The sequence below is a fragment of the Carassius carassius genome, chromosome 14 (genome assembly GCF_963082965.1).
Source record: "Carassius carassius chromosome 14, fCarCar2.1, whole genome shotgun sequence".
NCBI lineage: Eukaryota > Metazoa > Chordata > Actinopteri > Cypriniformes > Cyprinidae > Carassius > Carassius carassius.
The window spans coordinates 18,749,600-18,775,206 of record NC_081768.1 but is presented as its reverse complement, the minus strand read 5'-3'; the positions used below and the strand labels follow the sequence as shown (position 1 = coordinate 18,775,206).

General features: G+C 39.0%; 1 protein-coding gene across 1 annotated transcript in view; it reads right to left on the bottom strand.

Moving 5' to 3' along the window:
* The window catches only part of atrnl1a (attractin-like 1a), a 375,666-nt gene that overhangs the window by 67,933 nt on the left and 282,126 nt on the right, over nt 1-25,607 (bottom strand). Inside the window, exon 28 of the mRNA XM_059566501.1 lies at nt 7,933-8,040. Coding sequence (XP_059422484.1) covers nt 7,933-8,040 — 108 coding nt within the window. The remainder of the gene's footprint in view (nt 1-7,932; nt 8,041-25,607) is intronic.

Here is a 25,607-nt window from a genome sequence, read left to right as displayed (position 1 = left end):
TTCTTTTGCATTGTAATCCTTTTATTTTTTAATATTTGGCAAGCTTGTGTGCTGCTGTGCATCCCTGTGTGTATAATGAGCAAAGAGCTTTGTGGACCCGCATATACTAATGTACTCTTTAAATAACAAAGGAAAAACATTGCGCCAGACTTCAGACCAGGTTTGAGTCCATTTTCAGTTCCTCAAAATAGCAACGCAGCAGCAATGCACCTAAACACACCTTGTTTTTAGACCAGCACACACATGAGAGCACAATTGCTATTTAAACAACGCAGCACAGGACAGGAAAATGAGAACTGCATCAGGCTGAAACTAGCAAAAACCCAGCACTGTATTGAGCCGCATGTATGATAGGGCCCTTGGACTACAAACATTTCCACTCTAACTGCAACAGTCAGAGTGAGTGAACCACTCAGGGCCAGTGAAGGCGTCCATCCGCAGCCTGTGCTTACCAATCAGCTTAGGCATAAATGTGATGATGGCCCTGATCTTTGGCCTTGCTGCCTAATGAGCCAATGTTCACCCGTATATTATGCAATTACGCTGAATGGATTCTACACTGTTATACCAGATGTTGTTTAATCAACCTCTGAATGAGCTTCAGATTCATGGTTTCCATGGTTTTTCTTAAAATGTGCTGATCTTTAATGGGAAGGTTTTCACCTTGGGGGAATGTATTAGAGCCCTGCACTGGCCTCAAATTTAGGCCTGAGCCCGGCCCTGGCCCGAGATGCTCAGGCCCAAGCCCTGACCTGAGCCCGCCCCTTCTCCCAAAACAGCTTATGCTACTGTTTTAGCTATTGAAAATAGTTCATATTTAGTTTAGTTTTTTTTATTAAGTTAATTTGGAAAAGCGTTTGGAGTATTTTTTGTACGTTAAAATTAAATTTTAGTTTAAAATAGCTAATGACCAGTAAGCTAATTATATATGTTTGATCAATTTAACCTTTCTCAAATCATTACGACTTGCCTAAAATAATATCTATAGATATAATAAAACAGTTCAAGCATATAACAATGTTTAAATGTTAAACCTAGATAAATGTGCGCTATAGGCTATGCAATTGTTTGTGTGGAGAGTGGAAGCTATGAGCACTTTGCAGAACATGGAGGCGCCAGCGTGATCACTTGCATTTATCTGTAGTTCGCCGTAATTTTTGCTCATAAGGCAAGAGTAATTCATCATTCGTAACTGTAAAGGGTCTACTTTTATTTAGTTTTTTTTGTTTATTTTTTTACTTTTATTTTCAAAATGTTGTGCTTTTATAAAATAAAGAAAACAAAAATTTTTGCCATCTTGAATAGGAACGCTTCACAACAAAGAACCGAAACACAGCGAATACTTGTCTCACAGACATGATAAATATACCTATAGAAAGCTTTAGTAATTAACAAAATAAAACATATTAAAAACAAAAACTCTTTTATCATAATCAGATATCTTTTATCATAATTCAGAATCATAAACTCTTTCAAAATGCAGCTTTTCCCGAAGCATTGGGAACTTTTAATAACTCCCCACGCTCCAACTTCTCCCTGATGCTCTGCATGGTCAACTTTCACCTGTATGCTAATGCTTGTGTATATGGGTTGCATAGGCGATATATAATATTTAAAATAGCCTATAATCATTAGAACAGTATTTCATACAGTAGCCTATGTGTGCTATGCGCATATATGGGCACAATAAAAGGAGAGAAGCTAAATGAGCCCAAGCCCAACTCGAGCCAAATCTGTAAAAAAAAAAATATATATATATTGCCTGAGCCCGGCCCGAATGGGCTTGCAGACCTCTAGAATGTATATAGTCATTGTCATTAGGGCTGCAACTAATGATTATTGTGATTGTCACGAGCCCTCAGGAGGGAGCGCCAAAATTCAAATATACTATCTTTCATTCATTCTTTTTTCCGGTGGATCGTCTCATTCTGTTTGTGACACTGTACGCTGCAAAACCATGCCGTTTTTTTACTACCAAGTGATTTTGGTAATCACCAGTACTGTTAGTTTAGTGCAGCAGTGGCACAAACCATAATTTGTTAAAAACCTTACATAAATGTATTTTAATACATTTTTAAGCATTGTACATGGTGAATATAGTTTAAATCTCTGCATTAAAAATTAAAATAATAATAAAGATGATAGAGACAAATAAAATCACTCAGTTGTAAACAATAGGTAAGAGTAATGTTCTGCAGGAACACACATTCACTTTGACCACAGTCACATCTTATTGTCATCTCTTTTGCAGCGTCTGATATTTATATTCAATTACACACTGTTATCCCCTTACAGTTCCTTCTCTAATAAAATACTTGCAATGCACGTTGACCTTTAAACCTTAATTTAACTTTCAACACCAGATATTTCACCACAATAATTTATTTTTGTGCTGATTATTGTCTCTGTTTTCCATCTGTCTGACACGCAAGCACGAGAATTTTCATGTTGAAAAATACTTAACATTGCAGGGAATGAGAAGAGGGTAGCTTCTTCTGTTTCAAGATTTTTTATTACATCACTCAACGGTGTTTGCATTCATTAAAGCATTGATAAAGCACAACTCCCTCACACTCCCTAGTAGTTAGATATCCCTGTATAAGAACTTCACTGTGGGAACCAGGCACTTCTTACTGTACTCCTCCCCCAGCCATGCCACACCATTTTGGATGCTTTTAGATCCAAAATGACTGACTTGGTCTTATGAGATCAGAGTATGGATTATGTAAATATGGGCATTAGAAAAGGCTAAACAAGTTTATTGTGCTTTAGCTACTGTAGGTAGTTCCAGTTTTGGACAATAATCATACATTTAATTTCTGCATGTTGTTAACAGTTACTCTTTTCACAACTTTTGCCAGCCTTTTGTCACAATGTTCTGTGTTACTTTTGCTACATGTTCATACTTAAAACAGAAATGAGAAAACGTACTCGTTTACTAAACATAACCTCGGTTCTCTCTAGAAGAGCGAACGAGTACTGCGTCTTAGCTAAGACGCTACGGGAAAAGTCTCTTTTCACGAAATACTGAAGCTAAAAATTATCCTTAATTTTGTATTTTTGTAAAGCGCATTTGCAGCAGTACACAGCCATAGGCGAGACGGCTCGTTCGCTCATTGGCTTGTTCTGCGGCAACTGCACAGCCTATCGAGCGCGGGCTGATGCAACATCAGACAAATAAGGGCGCTTTGCGTGATGGTATCTAGCCTGAGTGATGGTATTCAGCACTCCCACTGCGAGATCAGCGGGTAACCGTTGAGCGCCCACACATGGAGGGACCACAACTCCGGTTGAGGGTGCCAAATCGAGCCCCTGGCCTGCGAGAGGAGGTCCCTCCTCAACGGTACTGGCCACGGGGCGACATCTGCTAACTTCATCAAATCTGGGAACCATGGTTGGTTCTTCCAAAGAGGTGCTACAAGCAGTATTGAACATCTCGTTTCTCTCACCCGTTCTATCACCTGCGGAAGGAGGGAGACGGGAGGGAAAGCATAAAGCGGGCAGCACGGCCATTCCCGTGACTTGGAAAAGAACGCGGGCAGTGAGCGTTTTCGTGGGACGCGAAGAGGTCCACCTCCGCCCTGCCAAATCTCTCCCACAACAGCCGGACTGTTTGCGGGTGTAGAGACCATTCGCCCGCAGGAACATTGCCTCTGGACAGCCTGTCTGGACCCAAATTCTGTAACCCAGGCACAAGCCCAAGCCAGGAGGCGTTCCGCTAGCCTGTACAGGTTTCAGGACCCGAGACCGCCCTGGCGATTTATGTAGGACACCACAGACATGTTGCTCGAATGGACTAAGACGTGGTGATCCTTGATTTGGGGACAAAAGCGCATCAGCGCGTTCTCCACTGCCAGCATTTCCAGACAGTTGATATGATGGAGCTTTTCCCGTTCTGACCATAGGCCAAAAGACGGTCTGCCCTCGAGCAGCGCTCCCCATCCCGAAGTGGAGGCGTCCGTCGACACCATCTTCACATTCGGGAAAGTCCCCAGGCTTACACCTGATCGGTACCAGCCGTTCGCTGTCCAAGGTGCCAGAGCTGTGACACAGCTCTGATTGACCTTGAGATGCAGACGGCCAGACGCCCACGCTCTGCGTGGCACCCGCGTCTTCAGCCAGAACTGCAGGGGGCGCATGCGGAGCAGGCCCAGCTGCAGAGCCGGAGATGCTGAGGCCATGAGGCCCAGCATCTTCTGACAGTGTTTGAGCGACACGGTCGCGCCGCAGTGGAAAGAACTCCCATCTGAGTGCCCATCACGCGCTGTGGTGACAGCCGCGCCGTCATGGAACACGAGTTCAGAACTATACCCAGAAACAGAATTGTCTGACTGGGGTTCAGCGAACTCTTCGCCCAATTGACACTGAGGCCGAGCTTCTCGAGGTGATCGAGTAAAACGGCCCTGTGGTCTACGAGCTCCGCTCGTGATCGGGCCAGAACCAGTCAGTCGTCCAAATAATCCAGCACTCGCATGCCTCTGAGTCTGAGAGGAGCGAGCGCTGCATCCATGCACCTCGTAAACGTACGAGGAGCCACAGAGGACTGTAAACTGGTATGCCTGGCCCTCGAAGGCGAATCTCAAATATCGCCTGTGGTTTGACGCTATCTGTATTTGAAAATATGCGTCCCTCAGATCTATTGACATGAACCAGTCCCCTCTGCGAATCTGCGCGAGGAGTTTCCTGGTCGTAAGCATTTTGAAACTGCGTTTCATCAATGCCTTGTTCAGCTGTCTTAGATCCGGTATGGGCCTGAGACCCCCGTCTCTCTTGGGCACCAGAAAGTATCTGCTGTACAGCCCCCCCTCGCTTTGAGCTTGAGACACAGGCTCTACAGCCCCTTTGCTCAAAAGTTTTTATATTTCGGCCCGAAGTACGTGTGCTACTTCTGTTTTGACCGTAGTTTCGACGCACGCTGAAAGCGCGGAGGGCGTCGAAAAAACTGTAGCGAGTAGCCTCTCTTTATAATGCCTAGCACCCAATCGAAACCCCTGGAAGCGCTGACCATGCATTTGCATGAATGGCTAAGGGCTGGATGCAAAGCGCGCTCTGTTGACCGGGCAACGGCGGCGCTCGGGTATGCTGCGCATTTGAGGCGGGGAGCGCGCTGATCACAGCGGGCAGATCGCTCCTCCTCGACCCCGTCCCGGCGCTAACCGACTGGGGGAAGGCTGAGCAGGTCCCGTGGGACTCGATATGTCTGCGAGTAACTGTGGGCTGCATATGTGCACATTTACCACTTTCAACTCGCTGTCTGCCTGTGCAGAGCGTACATGCACGGGCCTCGTTTTTACAGAAGCCACGCGCCGTATGTGACATAGTGTATGTGGGCACTGGGGAGTGGGCACGTTTACTATGCGGCGCGCTCGACCGATCTGTGTCGATCTTATGTGCGCGAGCCCTGTGTGCAGAGCTGTGCTTACATGTGGAGATGGGCACTGAGGAGTGGGCATCGTCACTGCATTTATAGCACCATCGGCCGTGGCCGGACGAGCGTGCACGGGTTTTGTTTTTACAGAAACCACATGACGCGTGTGACATAGTAATTGTGGGCACTGAGGGGTGGGCACGCTTACTATGCAGTGTGCGCGATCGACTTGAGTCGCTTTTATGGGCGCAGGCCCTGTGTGCAGGGCTGTGCTTACATGTGGAGATGGGCACTGAGGAGTGGGCATCGTCACTACATTTATAGCACCATCGGCCGTGGCCGGACGAACGTGCACGGGTTTCGTTTTTACAGAAACCACATGACGCGCGTGACATAGTGATTGTGGGCACTGAGGAGTGGGCACGTCTACTATGTAGTGCGCGTGATCGACTTGAGTCGCTTTTATGGGCGCGAGCCCTGTGTGAAGGGCTGTGCTTATATGTGGAGATGGGCACTGAGCAGTGGGCATCGTCACTACATTTATAGCACCATCGGCCGTGGCCGGGACACCAGAAATTACACCTTTTTCGAAATATCTGGGTAGCCGTGAGGCAAGCGGGCAACCGTACAGGCTTGCGCATTGCAAAAGATGCTGAAACAGTCACAATCTCTGGAACTGAAACAGCGGCGCGCTTAGGTGAGTGCCCGGCCACAGCGGAACTCGTACACCGGCGCTTCGATGAAGCAGCCATCGTCTGTAGTGGCGACGCAGCGTCATGCAGCATAGATGGCTTTCCTAGGATGGCTTCGGGGCTCCCGGCCTCACCGTAATCCTCTGCCGCGGTCCCCGCGGCGCGGGGCGACGGCCGGTAGAGCGAGAACGGGGGTCTCGAGCTGCGTTGCTGAAGCTGTTGTGATAACGGCTTTTGTGTGCAGGCAAGCGGGCAACTGTGCAGGCTTGCGCGTTACAGAAAACGCTGAGACAGTCACAAATCCTGGAACTGAAACAGCGGCGCGCTTGGGTGAGAGCTCGGCCACAGCGGAACTCGTACACCTGCGCTTCGATGAAGCAGCCATTGTGAGTAGTGCAGCCGCAGTGTCACACAGCAGGCTTTAGATGGCAACACCGCTTTTGCCGCCGTCCAACAGAGGGCGGACAAAGGTGCGTCGCTATCGCCTGTTCCACCGGCGGAAGTGACTGGTAGTTCCTGTTTTTAGCATCATCAGTGTGGAGAATGCTAGTGAGACAAGACGAACGAGTTCGCGCTGAATATGGAGCGTTCCAAGCCTTCGCCACCTCTTCGTGAAGCTCAGGAAGAAATGAGGCAGGCTTTGAGAAGTATGCTCATCCGAAAGGGAAATACCATCCAGTCGGGAACGAGAGGGGGGGCCAACACGAGCGGCCAACACGAGCATTCGCCCCGGCTCCTTCTCGATGTCAGCTCGTCTGCTGGGCTTCTGAGCAGAAGGCGCGAGATCCTCGGAGCTCGCCCAGCCCTCACTGCCCGAAGCTAGCAGAGAGCGCGTGTCCTCTTCCCCCGATGCGGCCCTGAGATCGACTTCCTCGGACGACGCGCCAGCAAACAGCGGGCGCTGCCCACTGGGAAGCGATGCAGGGGGGGCCGGTGAAGCAGGGCGAATCGGCGAGCTCGGTTGAGCTGAAGACGGTTCCGGAATCTGCAGGAAGCGATGCTTTTACGTCGCCTCAGCGCAGCGGAGAATGCAGGCTCAGAGAAAAAGGCCAGGCGAGTCACCATGGCAACAGCTCGCAGTGGGGGCATCCGCCGTCAGCGAGCGCTGCATGATCTTCACCCAGGCAGGAGACACAGATGACGTACCGGTCTCCCTCGCTGAGTGGGGCTCTGACGAGCCGCAGGAAGGCATCTTAAAAAAGACGCGAGCTCTTTTACGAGTGTGTGTCGCAGGGCGAACACACACACATAAGAACAGCTGGATATAACAGAATTGAAAGGATATAGGCGCCGGATAGCGCAGCAGGAACGGCAGTGGAAGGCGGCGATGCCAGCAGCTTCAGAATGGCTCGTCCTGCTGATATGCTTTCTCAGATGGCGCTTGCTTCCTCCGTGATCCAGCGATGCGTGAGCTTCGCTGAAGAGATGAAAAATCAGGTGAGTCAGCCCTTTCGAGCTCCTTTTATAGGTTGGGCCACACCTGTTTCGGCGGGAAGTGGCAAGAAGGGCGCGAAGCGCCCTTATTGTTCTGATGTTGCATCAGCCCGCGCTCGATAGGCTGTGCAGTTGCCGCAGAACAAGCAAATGAGCGAACGAGCCGTCTCGCCTATGGCTGTGTACTGCTGCAAATGCAATTTACAAAAATACAAAATTAAGGATAATTTTTTGCTTCAGTATTTCGTGAAAAGAGACTTTTCCCGTAGCGTCTTAGCTAAGACGCAGTACGAGAGAGCTCTCGTAAGAGAACATTAATTGCTGAATTTAAGCTTCAGAGGTGGTGTTCTTATTTATGCAAATTTTAATTGCTTCAATACAAATATAATAGTTAAATAACTATTGAATATCTACAAGCTTATGATTGAAGTTACCCACCTCCACCTGGCCCTGCAGAAGCTCCTCTTCTTCCTCTGGAGCATCAAGTGCCACTGTAACAGATGCAAACGGACGGCTGGCCATCTGTTGGCGCTCTCGCATAAGTTGCTATACAGAAAGTAAAGAAAAATAATAAGAAAAAAAATCATAAGTTACATAAATTTGTTTAATAGACATAATAAAGAGTATATTTCTTGTGCTGGATTAATGGAAGGAATATACAGGGGTTAAAGCAAAAAAATAAAAAATAAAACTGAGCATGCAATGACTCTTGCAACTTTAACATTTGAAAGGATACAATGGCAAAGTTATCGCTTTGCTTATTCAAATAGATTTTTTTTCATGAATATATGGTCGACCTGAAGAATGAAAGCTATTTTATACACTTGGAAAATTATGAGATATATCACCGCTTATCGATACTAGGGGTGTGACAATACACTTAGCTCACAAGATGAGACAAGATACAGATACTTGGTTCACTAGAATGAGACAATATTTTAATACTATTTTTAAGAAATTTTCAGTGTCATCTTTTAATCACAAAAAGGAAAACAATGCAGTTTTATTTTGAAATATTTTAACTAATCTAGGACTGTAACTAATGATAATTTTGCTAATCAAGTACTCTACTGATTATTTTGACAACTGAGTAATCTGATATTTTTAGCAACACAAACAGACCTAAGTGAAAAGCAGGCTTTAATATGAGTATCTATATATTAAACTACCGATAAGGCAATAATAATGGGCTCAAATAAAATATTTGAACAACACTGTTAAAAAAAAATATTTGTTTTATTGAACAACACTGTTAAAATACATAATGTAATATGCCTATACACAATATGAATAACCAACTTTAAGTACATTATAAATGATAACAAATACCTGCAGAGGGCACCAACGGCCTGGTGACATTTCACTTTACAGCAAGACTAAACAACGTTTAAATCAGTTTTTATACTTGCAAACTCAGAAACTTTTATTTTGAAATTGTGATGTACAATGAATGGCATATTTAGAAACAGGTTGATGTATTCTGTGTTGGCAAAGGTATATAAACGATTTCTGTAACAAATCTAGTGAGATAATGCTCTCTGTTTCCGCAGATGAACGTTAAGCAATTCAAATTCACACCATATGCAGAGTTTAGCCCCTTCTTCAAATAAAGTCTTTACTGGTAAATTACCCGTAAGTAACAGAGTATGTGAGTGGAGCGAGTGTAATTTTGCCTGGAACTAGGAGCAGATTTTTTGAAAGTCAGAGCATTGAGGTTTTTACTTGCTCTGAGAACGTTCCGCTACCACTCTGTCACAAGCACAAAATATGCCAACTCATGAATGAAACATAATTAGTTAGCTTGACAGATATGTGGGTCACATACAAAGGTTAAAATGGCAATGGACGAGTGCGGGAGGTTAAAGCAACTTACAACTGTAAGTTGTACAGTTTGTTCATTTCAGCTCAAAACTAATGTGCTGCTACATTGCTGCACACAGACAGAGCACACAAACTCACACATAATGTACAGATTGCATGCATACATTCAAGAATGAAGAAAAATTGAAAAGTTACAGCATATTCTTTCTGTTTCTTAAATAACTACCCTCAGCTTCGCCAAGTAGAGAGAGATGTTGCACAGACATGTAAGCTAAACAGGTTAAGCAATCATTTAATATGGACTTGGGCTAATTGTATTGTTCCAATAAAACATGTTAAAACTATTCTTCTAGTATTATGCATTTATTTTTCATTTAATATCATTACTTAGATTTTTTAAGCATAGTGAAACAATTTAGCTGCGGAGTGAAGGTGGAGCGGTGTTTCTGATCAGTGGAGCGAGGAGCGGGAAATTGTGAATCCGGAATGGAGTGATTATTGAATGCTTGGAGCACAGAGGGGAAACTGTTGCCACTCCACTCTGCTCACATACTCTGGTAAGATACCATTAAAGGGTTAGTTCACCCAGATAGCAAAATTATGTAATTAATAATTTACCCTCATGTTGTTTCAAACCCGTAAGACCTCCGTTTATCTTTGGAACACAGTTTAAGATATTTTAGATTTAGTCCGAGAGCTCTCAGTCCCTCCATTGAAGCTGTGAACGGTATACTGTCCATGTCCAGAAAGGTAAGAAAAACATCATCAAAGTAGTCCATGTGACATCAGATGGTCAGTTAGAATTTATGAATGTATTTTCGATGCTTCAAAAAATTCTAACTGACCCTCTGATGTCACATGGACTACTTTGATGATGTTTTTCTTACCTTTCTGGACATGGACAGTATACCGTTCACAGCTTCAATGGAGGGACTGAGAGCTCTCGGACTAAATCTAAAATATCTTAAACTGTGTTCCAACACTTACGGGTTTGGAACAACATAAGGGTAAGTTATTAATTACATAATTTTGCTATCTGGGTGAACTAACCCTTTAAGAGATCATGTGTGAACAGGACCTTTTTCATCTTATGGAGATGACGTGATTACTCTGAGCTGTTTACAAAGCTCCACTGCTTTTTAATTAGTTTTTCTACGTAAATATGCATTAGATGGATATCTTTGACCATTGCGCCTCGCAGCTTTTTTTCACACTCCTCCATTTATCAGGGCTGGGACTCTGTGAATGGATACTATTACGGGCATCTCATGTTTATAAGAGCAGAAACATTTTATTGGCTGGTAATGTTAGTTTGGTTGAGAGTGAAAGCTTTGCTCCTCTCATACCAATGGTAGGCGAACTCATGGGCTGAGTTCCAGTCCGTTTTTTATGCCCTTCACTCGCAGACTTCCCTCTGTCTCATTGTGGTCTATGGATCTACCTGAAGTGTGCATATGAAACAGACTCGCTCCCTCAGTCAAAATTGAGGAGTCGAGGGTCCGTCCATGACTGCGTTTGATGCACATCATTGATTATGTTGCATGAGTACCCACTATTCGCGGAACCCTTGCAATGGGCTGAACTGGAACATCCTAAATCCTTGATCACTTAGAATCAGCTATTCAGTTAGTTTATCGTTTACATTTTTTCCCCTTACGAATTTGTATATAGGTATGCCTGGGCTGTTCTAAAAATAAAAAATAAATAAAATAAATTATACTATACTATACTATAATATATATATATATATATATATATATATATATATATATATATTATAGACTTGTTTAGGGTGGGGATAAATGAATAACGATCTGCGATGACATCATAATTGTGTTGCATTGTGGTGTAAGGAGCAGCCTGAAGTGTACATATGAAAGCAGACTTGCTCACTTAAAGCCCTGAATATATGAAATATTTTTTGCCACATGGAGTTCAGATAGAAGAAGGAGTATATAAGGTCAAGTAGATGAGGAAGACATTTCCATTTATATTTGGTGTTTTAGTTCGTCTCTTTTGTCCATTTTCAATCACTTTCCTGGTGTCTTTGAGAGGAGGGTCTATGTATGGGCTTTTCTGATCTTTTGATCTAATATTGTGAAATAGGCTGGTGCAATTTACTTATGAACACAAGGAGACATTGGAAAATGATGTGGAGAGCAGCAGCTTTCATTTCTGCTATGATAGCCTAAGAACTGTGCCAAACATTGTGGGTCTGTGTTAGAATCAGGACTGGTAAGAGAACATTGTAAACTTTATTTTTTTTCGCCTTCAAACCAAATGTACGATTTCATCTAGCAAAGTTAAAATCCCATCTGTCTAGCATGCTTCAACAACATGTTACATAATGTTTAAAGGATTAGGTCAGTAGGCTGTTTGTTGTGGCTGTTTGTATGCATTTGACCAAATGAGGGCTCACACTATGAACCTTTATTTAGCACTGTCCACTTGTGAGTGGACTAACAAAACAACATCTAAATACCAGGTGTAAACACTGCCTAAGATAAACTTTTGATGATGACTTATTTACTGAGGTAAAAGTTAGAAGAGAAATGTGTCACAACAGATGTTTTCTCAGAATTTTTTAATTTGATTTGAGTCACTCGAATCTGCATCACTTACATCAGTGAGAGTCTGGATGTTCTTGTTCCAAACAGTGGTATGCATTATCACTTCTCAGGAGGAAAGACATGAGAGTATCAGGGAAAGTCAAGGTAAACGGTGGTGAGTTGATTCATAGGACAGTCACTGTGATGATTGTTAAAGCTGGCTTTGTCTGTGTGTGTGCCATGGTCAAGAGACAAAGAAACTCACAAGTAGAGAACAAATGGTTTATCTTCCCTGACTAGTCCTTCAGGAGGTGAGAAGGACATTCTGGTATTTCAATAAATTTGTGATATAACAAATAAATAAGATATTTTTAATTGTAAGAATAAATGCAAGGAACTAAATTTTAATCTAGAAATGTTTTGATATATACTAAGACATGCAGAGTCAGTTTGGTCACTGTCACAGAATAACCCCCCCCCCCCCCCCCAATAAAAGGGTTTTTATCATCCTTAAGAAAATTCTTCTGCGATATTAAATGGCTCACTGTATATTATCCAGCTAATTACACAGCTACTAAGCAAATACATAAATGGACACGAAATATTGTTTGGTTTGAAATGATTTCATTATGTGAGATGAAAGAGACTGTGGAATGATATGAACAAGTAAAGTAGTTTGTTCGTAATTGTACAAAAAAATATGCAGATTGCCAAAATTCACCAATCAAAATCAATTATAGGGAGCCAGGTAATATATTATGGTATTGTTCCAACACAACTGAGGGCACACAAACGGGTTTCCCATTCCTCAGAAACTCATTACACTTAAACAAAAGATAACACCTTTTTAACAACTGACAGTATAAATGCCTGCATATCAGCTGTTTTATCTTTTTGAAGAAAATACAAATATACAGAAGTAAAAAATACAGCATATTAGATTAAATACAATACACTTTTAGGAGTAATTAATGACAGCTGACCTTCATCATACTTTTACACGAATATCACAAACAATGTTTGGTAATGGTTGAAATTCACAGCCTCCAGGCTTGTTTACTTAATGTAGTTTCCTCTGGGTTTATCCTGATTAATGCTTTCTGGGGCTGATGTAAAACTCAAACCTTTAATCAAACAATTACCCAATAATACACACATGCAGTCTCACTGCATTCAAAGCAGCTAGTTAAAAAAAATACAACCCAATCATTTATACATTTTAATATGACACAAGTTTACACAAGTTTTTATGAGTCATTAAATCTTTCATTCAACTGATTCTTTCCAAAACCCTGATTCATTCAGCAATAAAACACTATTGCTGCCATGATTGTTATTTTGCTTTGGTTTTTTATTTTCAGTAAAATTAACCAATTCAGAAAACCACATTTTTACATAATGATTATTCATTGTGCTCTACTATTTTAATTTAAAGAATGCAAAAGTGCATAAAAGTCAAAGTCATTAAATTTGATTTGACTGCTTTTATGATTTGCTTATTAATTCAGTAAGTTAATCTTTATTTCAAAAATAAGATTAAACTTAAGTTCATTTTCTGATTCTGGGAAGAAAAACACTTGACACTGTAACATCTCTTTGTAGACTGCAATAAAATTATTTTATAATAATTTATTATGTGTGTAGCTAAGGCATCCGTTATACATTGCCTGTTGGCATGCAAGACGGAACAAAAGCATATACCTATGAATAAGCCCTTTCTGAATACAAATTGATAGAATGGGTACCACAGTGACCCTTTTCTAGCTTAGGTGACAATAGCACCCAGGCATAGGTCTATAGTGGGTCATTGTAAACATCCACGATGTCTTTCTTTTCTTCAGAATGGTGCACAATAACTCTGGCCGATAAGAGAGTGTAATTTCCGGCTCATTCCAGTACGGTTTTAACAGAAAACCCTGTTTACTTTCCAAGCACAGACAGAACATTAAGCTCTTTTGTCACCATAAAAGCAAGGTGTCTCATAAAAACAGGACACACTCTGTTTTTATTCAGTAAAATCTGAAGCACCAAGTTGCTTTGCTCCTAAAGTAGCATAATTGTGGTCTGTTTCCTCAGGCATTATTGTAAACTGGCAGAACACAGACTGAAAGCTCATCCAGAACATTTACTCCATATGATGGACTTATTGCATAATAGCTTCACAATATATAATTTCTATCTTATTGCCAACTGCTAAATGATTATGCTGGATTGCACAGCCTTGCACTTCAGGAAACTTACCAAAGTTCAAAAGTTTAAGGTTGGTAATTTTTTTAGAAGCCATTACGCCATTATTTTGTCATATGACCCTTCAGATTTCATTCTAAGGTGCTGATTTGGTGCTCAAGAAACTTTTCTAATTGTTTTTTTTTTTTTTTAATGGAGATACTTTTTAACCTCTTGTTGTTATTTTTATTTATTTTTTTGCTGATTCTTTGAGAAATAGAAAGTTCAGAATAACAGCATTAGTAACATGAAAATATGTTTCTCGTTGCTTTTGATAAATTACATGCATCCGTGCTGAGAAAAGTACTAAAAGTAAAGAAAATTTGTGAAAAAAATTAAAATAAAAGAAACAAAGTACTGACCCCAAACTTTTGAATGGTAGTATACTAATATACTTTTTTAAATATATAATTTTGTATAAGTTGTTTAAAGTGTTACCAGATTAACTGTACTAGTGTTGTCAAAAGACCCGGTACTTCGGTACCAAGTCGGTACTAAAAAAATTTAAATGTGACGGTACCAGGTTTCTTTAAGTACCGGTAGTACAGAGGTCCCGTTCAAACCCGGTTCAGCGCTGATTTCCGCGAAGCGGAAAACGAGGACGGAATCTCAAAATCCAGTCATGAAAATGAAACTTACATTTTAATATGGACAGTAATGGAATGTGTCAAAGTTAGCATAAATTAATCAAATCAAATCTCCATATGGACCAGTATCTGTAAATGTTAAGCCGCAAAAGTTGAAATATGAATCCGTGTTCTGCACATCTCTGTGTGAATTAATGAATGGCAGAGATGTGCGGGTTTGTTTACTACATAGACCGAAACGCATGACGCTTGCATTAATTTCAGCATCTGAGCTTCAGAGTTCTCAGAGTATCTCTTACCGTCCCTGTTTTGATTTCAGCAAATCATTTTGACCGAACGCAGACAACGTGATTAATATTCATGAACCCATCAGCTCATCAATTCATAGTGCATTGTATATATATTAGTATGATAGTAGAATTAGTAGTAGTATTATCTTTTAATAATAATTAATATGATCTATTACTATTTTTTTACAGAAACCCTCAATGACCAAAAATATCTTAAGCATCACCACCAGTCTTAAGTTCAGTTAAAATGACAAATATGCATTCATTAGGCCTAAAAGTAAATTTTTACATAAAGGCATTGTGCTAGAAATATTACTATTATTTAGTAAAATGTATGTGATACTGCTACTACTATATTTTTTTAAAGAAATAAATCACAATATTTCTTCCATGTTTTAATTTTAATAGCAAATCCCCTTTATTTACCAAAAATAAAATGTGTTTTAATTTCATAAATTAAAAGACAAATTAAATTTGGTTGAAACTTGTTTACTGTTTTTCATAATTATATAACTTGTAGAAAAACTTTAAACACAATTGTAAATAAGTATAAAGAATGGCATTGGTTTTATTTTTAGTGCTAAAAAGTTATTTTTTTTTAATTAGCATATTTTTGTGTTTTGCTTTGGTACCGAAATTGGTACCGAGAACCGTGGATTTTCACTGGTATCGGTACCGAATACTGAAATTTTGGTACCGTGACAAAACTAAACTGTACTGTGTAATTACCCAAGTCTGTGTAATAGCACTAGCATATAGCGTGACAAAAAGATAATTCATAACATACAGTGGCTTTAAGAACCGTTTTATATGCCATTCATTTTATATACAGAGTAATATATAATGGGTGAATGAATAGCTAAAAAAAAAAAAAAAAAATTAAACTAATTCTGGTCACTATAACTTAATACTTACTGTATGTTCCATACAAATCCTGTGAAAAGCCACAGCCATCAAAAAGAAACAATGTCAAGGATGGGCTTTAGGGAATCAACCATAAGAGACCCAAAGCAACACTTTTGTGTTGCACAAATAACATTGCAGAGCATCCAATTGTTGTAACAAAGTCACATCTCAGGATCAGCGACAACATTAGGACCAGACAAAAGACGGTTTGTAATCTAAGCATATCATCTCTAACTGAGCAGGTGAGTGCTTATTAGCACTGTGTGACACTGTCATCAAAAGTGAAGGAGAGATCAACATCAGTGTGGAGATCTATAGCCGTGTTTCCACTGTCGAGCTTAAACCGGGCGTGCTAGTGCGTGCCAGGGCCAGTCGCTTTTCCACTGTCACTTCCGGGGCTTGATCGTTCCTCATTGGGGCTTCCTTGGGGCCAATGGCCAGGGTTTTTTTGGCCCGACGAAAACCTTGGGCCAAAGCGGGCCAGCTGGGGCTAGAGGAGGGGTTCTGAACAAAGGCGGAGTTTGTTTGTTTAACAGCTTTAACACCACCAGTATTAAAGACTTTTTAAAATAAGTTGAGTTCAAACTCACTCTTAGTCAGCAGCGAGTGTTCGAAATAACTTGATCCGATGTGGATTATAATCACTAAACAAGGCAGAAATATTTTAAGACTATGCATTCTAAACATTAACGTTACCATAGTAAACATGGTAAATGCAACCACTTGGAGAAATCAGACGTCAGCTTCTTATTCTCTATCACATATTTTATCTGCCGTCTTGTCTGAGAGTTTAGCTCCATGTAGCATAGTCTATCATCAAAATATAATAGCCTAATGATTTTTGTTCGGGAGCTTTTATAAAAATAAGAAGGTCTGCGCTGCGGATCATTTCAGAACGCTAAAAGCTATAACACCAGCAATAAATACTTTTTTTTTTTAATAAGTTGAGCTCAAAACACACTTTAAGTCAGCAGGAGTCTTTGCAATAACTTGATCTGATGTGAATTATAATCACCATACAAGGCAGAAATATTTATAAATGATGCAAAAGACTGTGCACGCTAAACATTAACATTACCATAGTAAACATGGTAAATATGACTGCTTGAAGAAATCAGATATCAGCTTCTTATTCCCTATCACAATCGTGTAATTATTTAGTAACTTATATTATCTGTCATGTCATGTCCCATTGAGCAGATCAGTAAGATCATGATCTTAGTCAATCAAAGTGGAACATAAGCAAAGCCAAGACCCCTCTAGACACTCTGTTGGGATGGGTGGAAGAGATGAAGGTATAGCAAAGTACTATGAGTGCAAAGGATTCTTCGAGTTACCTTAAAGCTCATAAAAACTCCCTTTATGTGCAAGGTACATTGTGAATACAGTAGATCAATGGTTACATACGAGGAGTCTTCCATTTTAACAGGTCCAGCTGGGGACGTTATGTAACTCTGCTGAGCAGAGCAGAACATTAGTGATTGTCAGATCCATCTCTGCACTCATACAACCTCTTTACAAATGGGCCAAATACTTTTAGTCCAAGATTATGACCAAGTCTACAGTTGACAGAGAAAATTAAGCAAGGAAAAAAGGGAAACCAGATGGAAAAGGAACGATGGGGAGTGACAGACAAGAAGTAATTAAGGCGCTAAGAGCAATGGCATTCTCTCTTCTTCATTTCACTTACTCCCCTAGATACTGTGTGAAAAGGATGACAAGAGTAAATCACACTCTGTTGACATCTCACACTGTGGTGAGGAGGAGTGTGACAATTTAGGGGTCATCATCACATCCTCACTTCACATTAGCCCTCATCATCAGCTCTCTCTTACACCTCTCATCCACTGCTGTTCACACCTCAGTGTGTGTCAGGGATGAACAAAATACAGAATGTAAGAACTGGCTGCCATTCCACTGATTTTTGAGTGCTGGAATAAAATAGCCAAAAAAAAAAAAAAATTATATATATATATATATATATATATATATATATATATATAATTTTTTTATTTTATTTTATTCAAATAATTTCATTTGATAATATAAAATAAAATATGAAAGATGCAAAACTGTAATAATAATTAATATGGTAATATTAAATAAAAAACAAAATACAATTACTAAAACTAGAAAAACAACATTAAAATTGAAAAATAAGATATTTTGACATGATAATAAAAAAAAACTGCAAATATATAATTGTAAATATAATAATATTAAATAAAGTAGAAAAATAATATAATTCAGTAATATAATTATACAGTAATTTCAAGTAGTAATATACAAATGAAGCAAAATGTGTTAAAATAATAAACATGTAATATGATAATAAATATCATGAATTAAAAACAGAAATGTGATTAAAAAAACAGTTAATTAAAATGTATGAAAGTTTATTTATAAACATCTTATTTTAGACCGTATCTGTTCCTCAGCCTCATTTCACACATTCATATTGAGGTATATTATAAAACTACTCTTACAGTATAGTAACAGTGCCTTGTGAATGTATTCAAACCCCTTAATTGTTTTCACGTTTTGTTTTGTTGGTGCCTTATGTTAAACTGCTTTAAATTTGTTTGTTTTTTTCCCACAAAAATCTACACTCCATACACTGTAATTGTAAAGCAAAAAAGCAAAAAAAAAGTTTTTATCATCTTGGCAAATTTGTATATATATATATATATATATATATATATATATATATATATATATATATATTAGTGTTGTCATGGTACCAAAATTTCAGTATTCGGTACCAATACCAGTGAAAATCCACGGTTCTCGGTACCAATTTCGGTACCAAAGCAAAACACAAAAATATGCTAATTAAAAAAAATAACTTTTTAGCACTAAAAATAAAACCAATGCCATTCTTTATACTTATTTACAATTGTGTTTAAAGTTTTTCTACAAGTTATATAATTATGAAAATTTTATAGCAACACGAATATTTTACCAATATTTTAAGCAACAAACAAGAAAGAAGGGAAGTATGCATAAACAAGATGTTTATTTGGTATTTAATAGGCCAAACTGGCTTTTGGCTATTGAAAACAATAACTGCAACCATCTGAAATTAACAGCAGTAACTGCACAGTAAGTAGCCTACATTCAATACAAACATAGATGGTACAGACATCAGCATCTAGCTTTTGTTTTTGAATTTGGTTGAAACTACATAGAACTGGCCTTAAATTAAAAGATTAACTGTAACCACGTGAAATTAAAGGCAACAACTGCATAGTTCTACAATCCAAACAACACAATAAACATACATTCAATAAGATGTTTCTTAATCAGCATTCAGTATTTGTTTTAGTTTTTAAATTTGGTTTTAAATAAAAAAAAAACTGGTCTTTACGAGTGAGACTAAATAAAAGTATGGTATATAAATACATTAGTCCAAAATGTTAAAATTAAATAATGTTTGTGCGAATAAAACAAAGATGCAAAGTGTTTCATTCATCCAATAAAAAAAAAAGATTAGGGTAATGATCTATTTTTTTTTTACTTGAGCCAATGAAAAATAAATAATTTATTGTCTCAAGTAAAACTCTTAAGTAAAAAAAATATAGATGTGAATCATTACCCTAAATTTTTGTAATTGGATGAATGAAACAGTTTTTTTCAGTATGCTACAGCAGGTGATTTTTAAATCAAATTAAGTCTATGTAATTTTAAGGTAAAATAAAAATAATCATCCTAATGCAGAACTGACGTTTACTTCTGGTTTTTCAAACGTGTATGCAAGTTCTAATTTACTAGTAGTAGCAGTATCACATACATTTTACTAAATAATAGTAATATTTCTAGCACAATGCCTTTATGTAAAAAATTAACTTTTAGGCCTAATGAATGCATATTTGTCATTTTTACTGAACTTAAGACTGGTGGTGATGCTTAAGATATTTTTGGTCATTGAGGGTTTCTTTAAAAAAAAATAGTAATAGATCATATTAATTATTATTAAAAGATAATACTACTACTAATTCTACTATCATACTAATGTAAATACAATACACTATGAATTGATGAGCTGCTGGGTTCATGAATATTAATCACGTTGTCTGCGTTCGGTCAAACTGATTTGCTGAAATCAAAACAGGGACGGTAAGAGATCAGCGCCAGCCAATGAAATTGCCATTTGCGCATTAGCTCCGCCCACTACCGGAGAAACCGGTATGTCTTCTGCTTGTTCGAAAATGAATGTGAATAACTCTAAATGAACTCCATTATTTTGACAGGAGAAGACAACAAAGAATAGTTTACATATAGCGTGTCGATTCAGCGTGGTAAGACTCTCGCTCTCTCTCTTTGCATGTGTGAGAAACAGCGCTATCAGTAAAGCGACGGTGAGTCGTGCGCTTTCACACAGAGTTTACAGAGCGTCAAATACAGGTGCGCTGTGCGTCCATTGAGATGAACTGAAAAGTTCAGATCGCTTGATGGAGAGAGAACTCTGAAGCTCACATGCTGAAATTAATGCAAGCGTCATGAGCTTCAGTCTATGTATTAAAACAAACCCGCACGTCTCTGCCATTCATTAATTCACACAGAGACGCGCAGAACATGGATTCATATTTCAAACAACTTTTGCGGCTTAACATTTACAGATACTGGTCCATATGGCGATTTGATTTGATTAATTTATGCTAACTTTGACAAATTCCATGACTGTCCATATTAAAATGTAAGTTTCATTTTCATGACTGGATTTTGAGATTCCGTCCTCGTTTTCTGCTTCGCGGAAACCATAGCGCTGAACCGGGTTTGAACGGGACCTCTGTACTACCGGTACTTAAAGAAACCTGGTACTGTCACATTTACATTTTTTTAGTACCGACTTGGTACCGAAGTACCGGGTCTTTTGACAACACTAATATATATATATATATATATATATATATATATAAATTAGGGGTGTAACGGTAACATGTGTAACATGTAACGCAAATTCAATTGAATGGGAATGATTTGGAAAGGCAAACGTCTTAATAAAAGGTCTACCAGCTGATAATGCATATCAGAGCAAAAAACAAGCACTGAGGTCAAAAGAACAGCCTGTAGAGCTCAGATACAGGTTTGTGTCAAGCCACACATCTGTGGAAAAAAATCTGCTTTATTGAAGCATGTAGTCTCTGTTAGCCTTAAGGGAAGAAGTTTGAAACAACCAGGACTCTTCCTATAGGCCAAACTGAGCAACTGATGGAGAAGGGCTTTGGTTAGTGGGGTAACCAAGAACCTGATAGCCACTCTAGCTGAGCTCCATGATCATATGTGGAGATAGGAGAAATCTACAGAAGGACAAACATCACTCCAACATTCTGCTGATCCAGTCTTTATGGTGGTGTGGACAAACTCAATCCTCTCTTCAGTTAAGACACATAAAAAACTCTTGGAATTTACAAAAATGCACCTAAAGGACCCTCAGACTCTGAGAAACAAGATTATCTGGTCTGACGAACCTCAATTCTTAGCATCTTGTTTGAAAGAAACCAGCTCTGCTCATCACCTGCAGAATACCAGCCCAAAAGTAAAGTATGCTAGTAGCAGCATCATGCTGTGGGACTGTTTTTCAGCGGCAGGTACTGAAGGACTCATCAGAGTAGATGGAACGCTCGGTGCAGCAAAATATAGAGATAGCCTTGATGAAAACCCAGCAAGAGTGGCTTATAGACAACTCCGTGAATATCCTCGAGGGGCCCAGCCACTGCCTGAGATCGAACTCAATCAAATATTTCTGGAAAAACCTGAAAATGTGCATCTGCCCCCATCCAAACTGACAGAGCTTGAGAGGTGAAGGGATGAGGAGAAGAATGACAGATATTTGCCTAATGCTGATGAGCAAAGATTGTTGCATCAAACAAAAAAAGACTTGAGATTGTAAAAGTGTATCAGCTAAATATTTAGTCAAGGGTATGAATACTTATGCAATGTACTTATTTCAGTTTCTTTATTTTTTATAAATTTACGAAGTTGTGACAATTCTCAGGGCTCTAGACTGTGACTAATTTTGTTGCACGTGCGACCTAATTTGTCTATGGTGAAATTTAAAAAATCTGTTAGAGGGAAAAAAAAGTCTCCGCAACTCTGAAAGGTTCAACAACGGACACTAAATCCCTACATTTCAGCCCGATCCAGATGGGCCGGGCTTCGAGACAATTTTCATGTCATGGTTAAAGGTCCCATGACATGGATTATTTCCTTTTCTTTAAATCCTTTTAATGTTTCCTTAGGTGTACTTATATTGTTAGTATGATTTTGACATTTAAAATTTAGAAATAAAAAGCATTTTTTATATCCTGATATTAGCCCTCTGGCTTGAATGCTCTGTTTGAAGGGGCGTGTCTGCTGTGAGACTCCGAGTAAACGACAACTGTTGTGATTGGCTGACATCTTTGCATTTGAAATGCGTATTACATGTGGACCCCTCTCAAATATATATATATATATATATATATATACACATACATACATACTACAGCTGTCGAGATTAACGAATCGTGGATTTGTTGATTATATAATTATTTTTTCGATCTTTTCCCATCACATGAAAGACTGCAGTGATGAGCATTGAAGAGACAGAGTCTGTTTATCGCGTGAATGCAGTGATCTCGTCATTATTGCAACACGTTTTCTCTCACAAAATGCTTTCACCACAACTAACAGCAAACACATGAATACAGTAAGAGCTTTGTTGTGCAGCATAACAGCGTCATTCATTGTAACGGCAGTTTAGGCAAGAGTGTAGATATACTCGTGATGTGTGAGAGCTCCGAAAAAAAAGGGAGCGTTCTTTGATCGCTCTCTGTAGTTAAATCACAATTTAAATAACAGATTTGTTTCATGCTACTAAGAGAAACAACGTGAAGTTGATCGTTTAGTCACTGGCTTGATTCACTGATGCATAAACAGTATTAAACGATTTAGAAAGAAAGTCTGTGTGAACTTGAATGATTAACTACACATCAGAAATCACTGATCACAGATCAGGCATTAATGAACAGGGTTACTCACTGTTTGTGCCGGTGCTGTCGAATCCATATCATAAAAGTCTGTTTGTAAAGCCTTTGCTGACATTGCGACTGAATTATATGTTAATATTTGGGCGGGCAAAGCAGAGAAAGGGGAGGTAACATTTCTCTTTACAACGTCACAAAGAGGAGATTCCAGATCAGCCCGTTTGAGCTTCCATTTTCTCAAAGGCAGAGAAAGATAGTAAAATCTCGATTTGCACCGATTAAAATTTTTAGAAACTTGGGGACCACATACATGCTAGGGGAAGTCATATTAATGTTAAAAAAACCTCAGAAAGTGAAATTTTCATGTCATAGGACCTTTAAGATGCGGGCTGGGCTTCCCACCTGTTTTAGACTTCTCGTTATTTTTATATTTTAGACATCCATCAATTAGTGCTGAAAAAAAATGGCTGCGCTGGTGGAAACAACACAAGACCGTGCTATCGCAACTGTCAAGAGTGGCTCAACACTGTCCCACCTACAGCAGTAGGTGCATGCCGTCAGCACAGCTGAACAGTTCTGTGTTCAAATACACGCAATAGGCTTAAGTTTGTCGCAAAGCACCGGCAAAATTTTCATAAATGTGACAGGGGAAATAGTAAGGAGATATTTGAATTATTTACTAATAAACTAGTGTTTTCTGAGTCTGTGTTGCAAGGATGAAGTTGCCGATCCTGACTCGTCATCTCCTCATTAGATGACGCACCTTTAGAGAGAAGTGTATCTTTACGGATTATGATTATAATGAAAGAGTTTTTGTTTTCGATTTGTTTTATTTCGTTAAAAAGTCATTTAAAGCTTTCTATAGATATATTTATCATGTCTGTGAGGCATGTTTGCACTGAGTTTTGGTTAATTTTTGTACTCCTGTTAGGGATGGGCGATATATATCGCATGCGATTGTCACACACATTTCGTCAGTAAAGCCAGTTCCCTGATTAGTGGTAAATCACCATCACCTGCTTTCAAATAGAGCGCCATTTAATAGACAGAGCCGAAGATCACTGACAAGCTACGCAATATCATGTTCATTATCGCAGATGAATCGCCTTCGATAATGAACACGATATTGCGTAACTTGTCAGTGTTACTCTTGTTAAAGACGAGACGGCAGAAAGCGCACCATGTTTGTTTTCTTTATTTTATAAAAGCACAACATTTGTTGATATTGTGTGTGCACACAAATAAAAGTAGACCCTTTGCTGTTACAAATGATATATTACTCTTACCTTTATGAGCAAAAATGACAGTGTATCCACTGAAAAAAATCCAAGTGATCATGCTGTCATCTCCATGTCCTAAAGTGTCTCCGCACAATTTATTGGATATAGAGCACATTTATCTTGGTCTGGGTTATATGCTTGAACTGTTTTATATCTATAGATTTTATTTTAGGCAAATCGTGATGATTTGAGAAGGCTAAATTGATCAGACATAGGCTCCCGGTCTGCCACTGGCCGCTTGGTCATCACTAAAAAAAAAACTAAAAAACTTATATTTAACAAACAAAAAATGCTCCAAACGTTTTACTAAATTAACTTAATAAAAATAAAAAAAGTAACAAAATATAAATTAACTCTGATAAGAATCAGTGTAGAAGGGTCAAGTCTGGAAGATTTTGATGCTAGAGAGAGTGTTGTGGCCAGCTGGTTTAGCCAAGGCCAAAAATCAAGAAAGCCAAACTACAGTAGTTGGCTATCCGAGGGGCATGTGACTGCAATGGAGAATAGTCCATAAGACACTGAGCCATGAGATGTTCAGTCTGAAGCCATTAAAACACATAATTTAGATGTTTTAAGTTTAAATTTCAGCTCAATGAAACACTTTAAGCACCAACACGTTTTCAGTAAGTTACCTTTCTTGTAGAATTGTGCTTCAAATAAAGAACTTTATGTTGACCAGAATGTTAGTTAATCATTTAGGCTACAAGTTAATATTGCCTATATGGACAGCGATTTAAAAAAAAAGTGAACTTGTAAAACTGTGGTGTTAAATGCGATGCGGTCTAAACTTTATGCAAAATTAGTGCAAAAAGTTAATCTAGAGCCCTGATTCTCTTTTTGCTTTGTCAGTGTGGTATATGGAGTGTAGACTGATGTGGGGAAAAAAATATTGTAAGAAGTTTATCATAAGGCAGCAACATAATAAAATGTGAAAATATTGAAGGGGTATGAATACATTCGCAAGGCACTGTACACTGTATGAATTTCTTTGAAATTAATTCCATTTTAATTCCATCTATGTCTCAAACTTAACTTAAATCTAAATTGCAATCCTGTTTGTTAACTCAATTTAAACTGGGCAATTTAATTTTAAAGCTACTGGCATTTGAAAGTAATTCAAATCAAATCAGTTCTGAATAGCTCTCAGCCATGGTGTATGTATCCTTCCTTCCATTACTTGTCGTCCCTCCTTTATCACCTCCTCCCTCTAAACTTTAAACTTTAAAATTACTCCTCAAAAGACCAGCCTCTGATTTCACAAAGTGCTAAATCTTATCTCCGAGCCACTGGCACTTCTCTCTACAGTGTGTGTTGTGCACAAACTGGTACAATTTTAGTCTTAAGGGACTCACAAGCTCCCTGCGTGAGTGTAGGTGTGAAAGAGACGGAAAGAGAGAGCTATAGTCATAGTGTTAAATACATCTATAGTGCTCAGTTTATCACCTCACATTTCAAGGGACAACATATAAACACACACTTGAGTGAC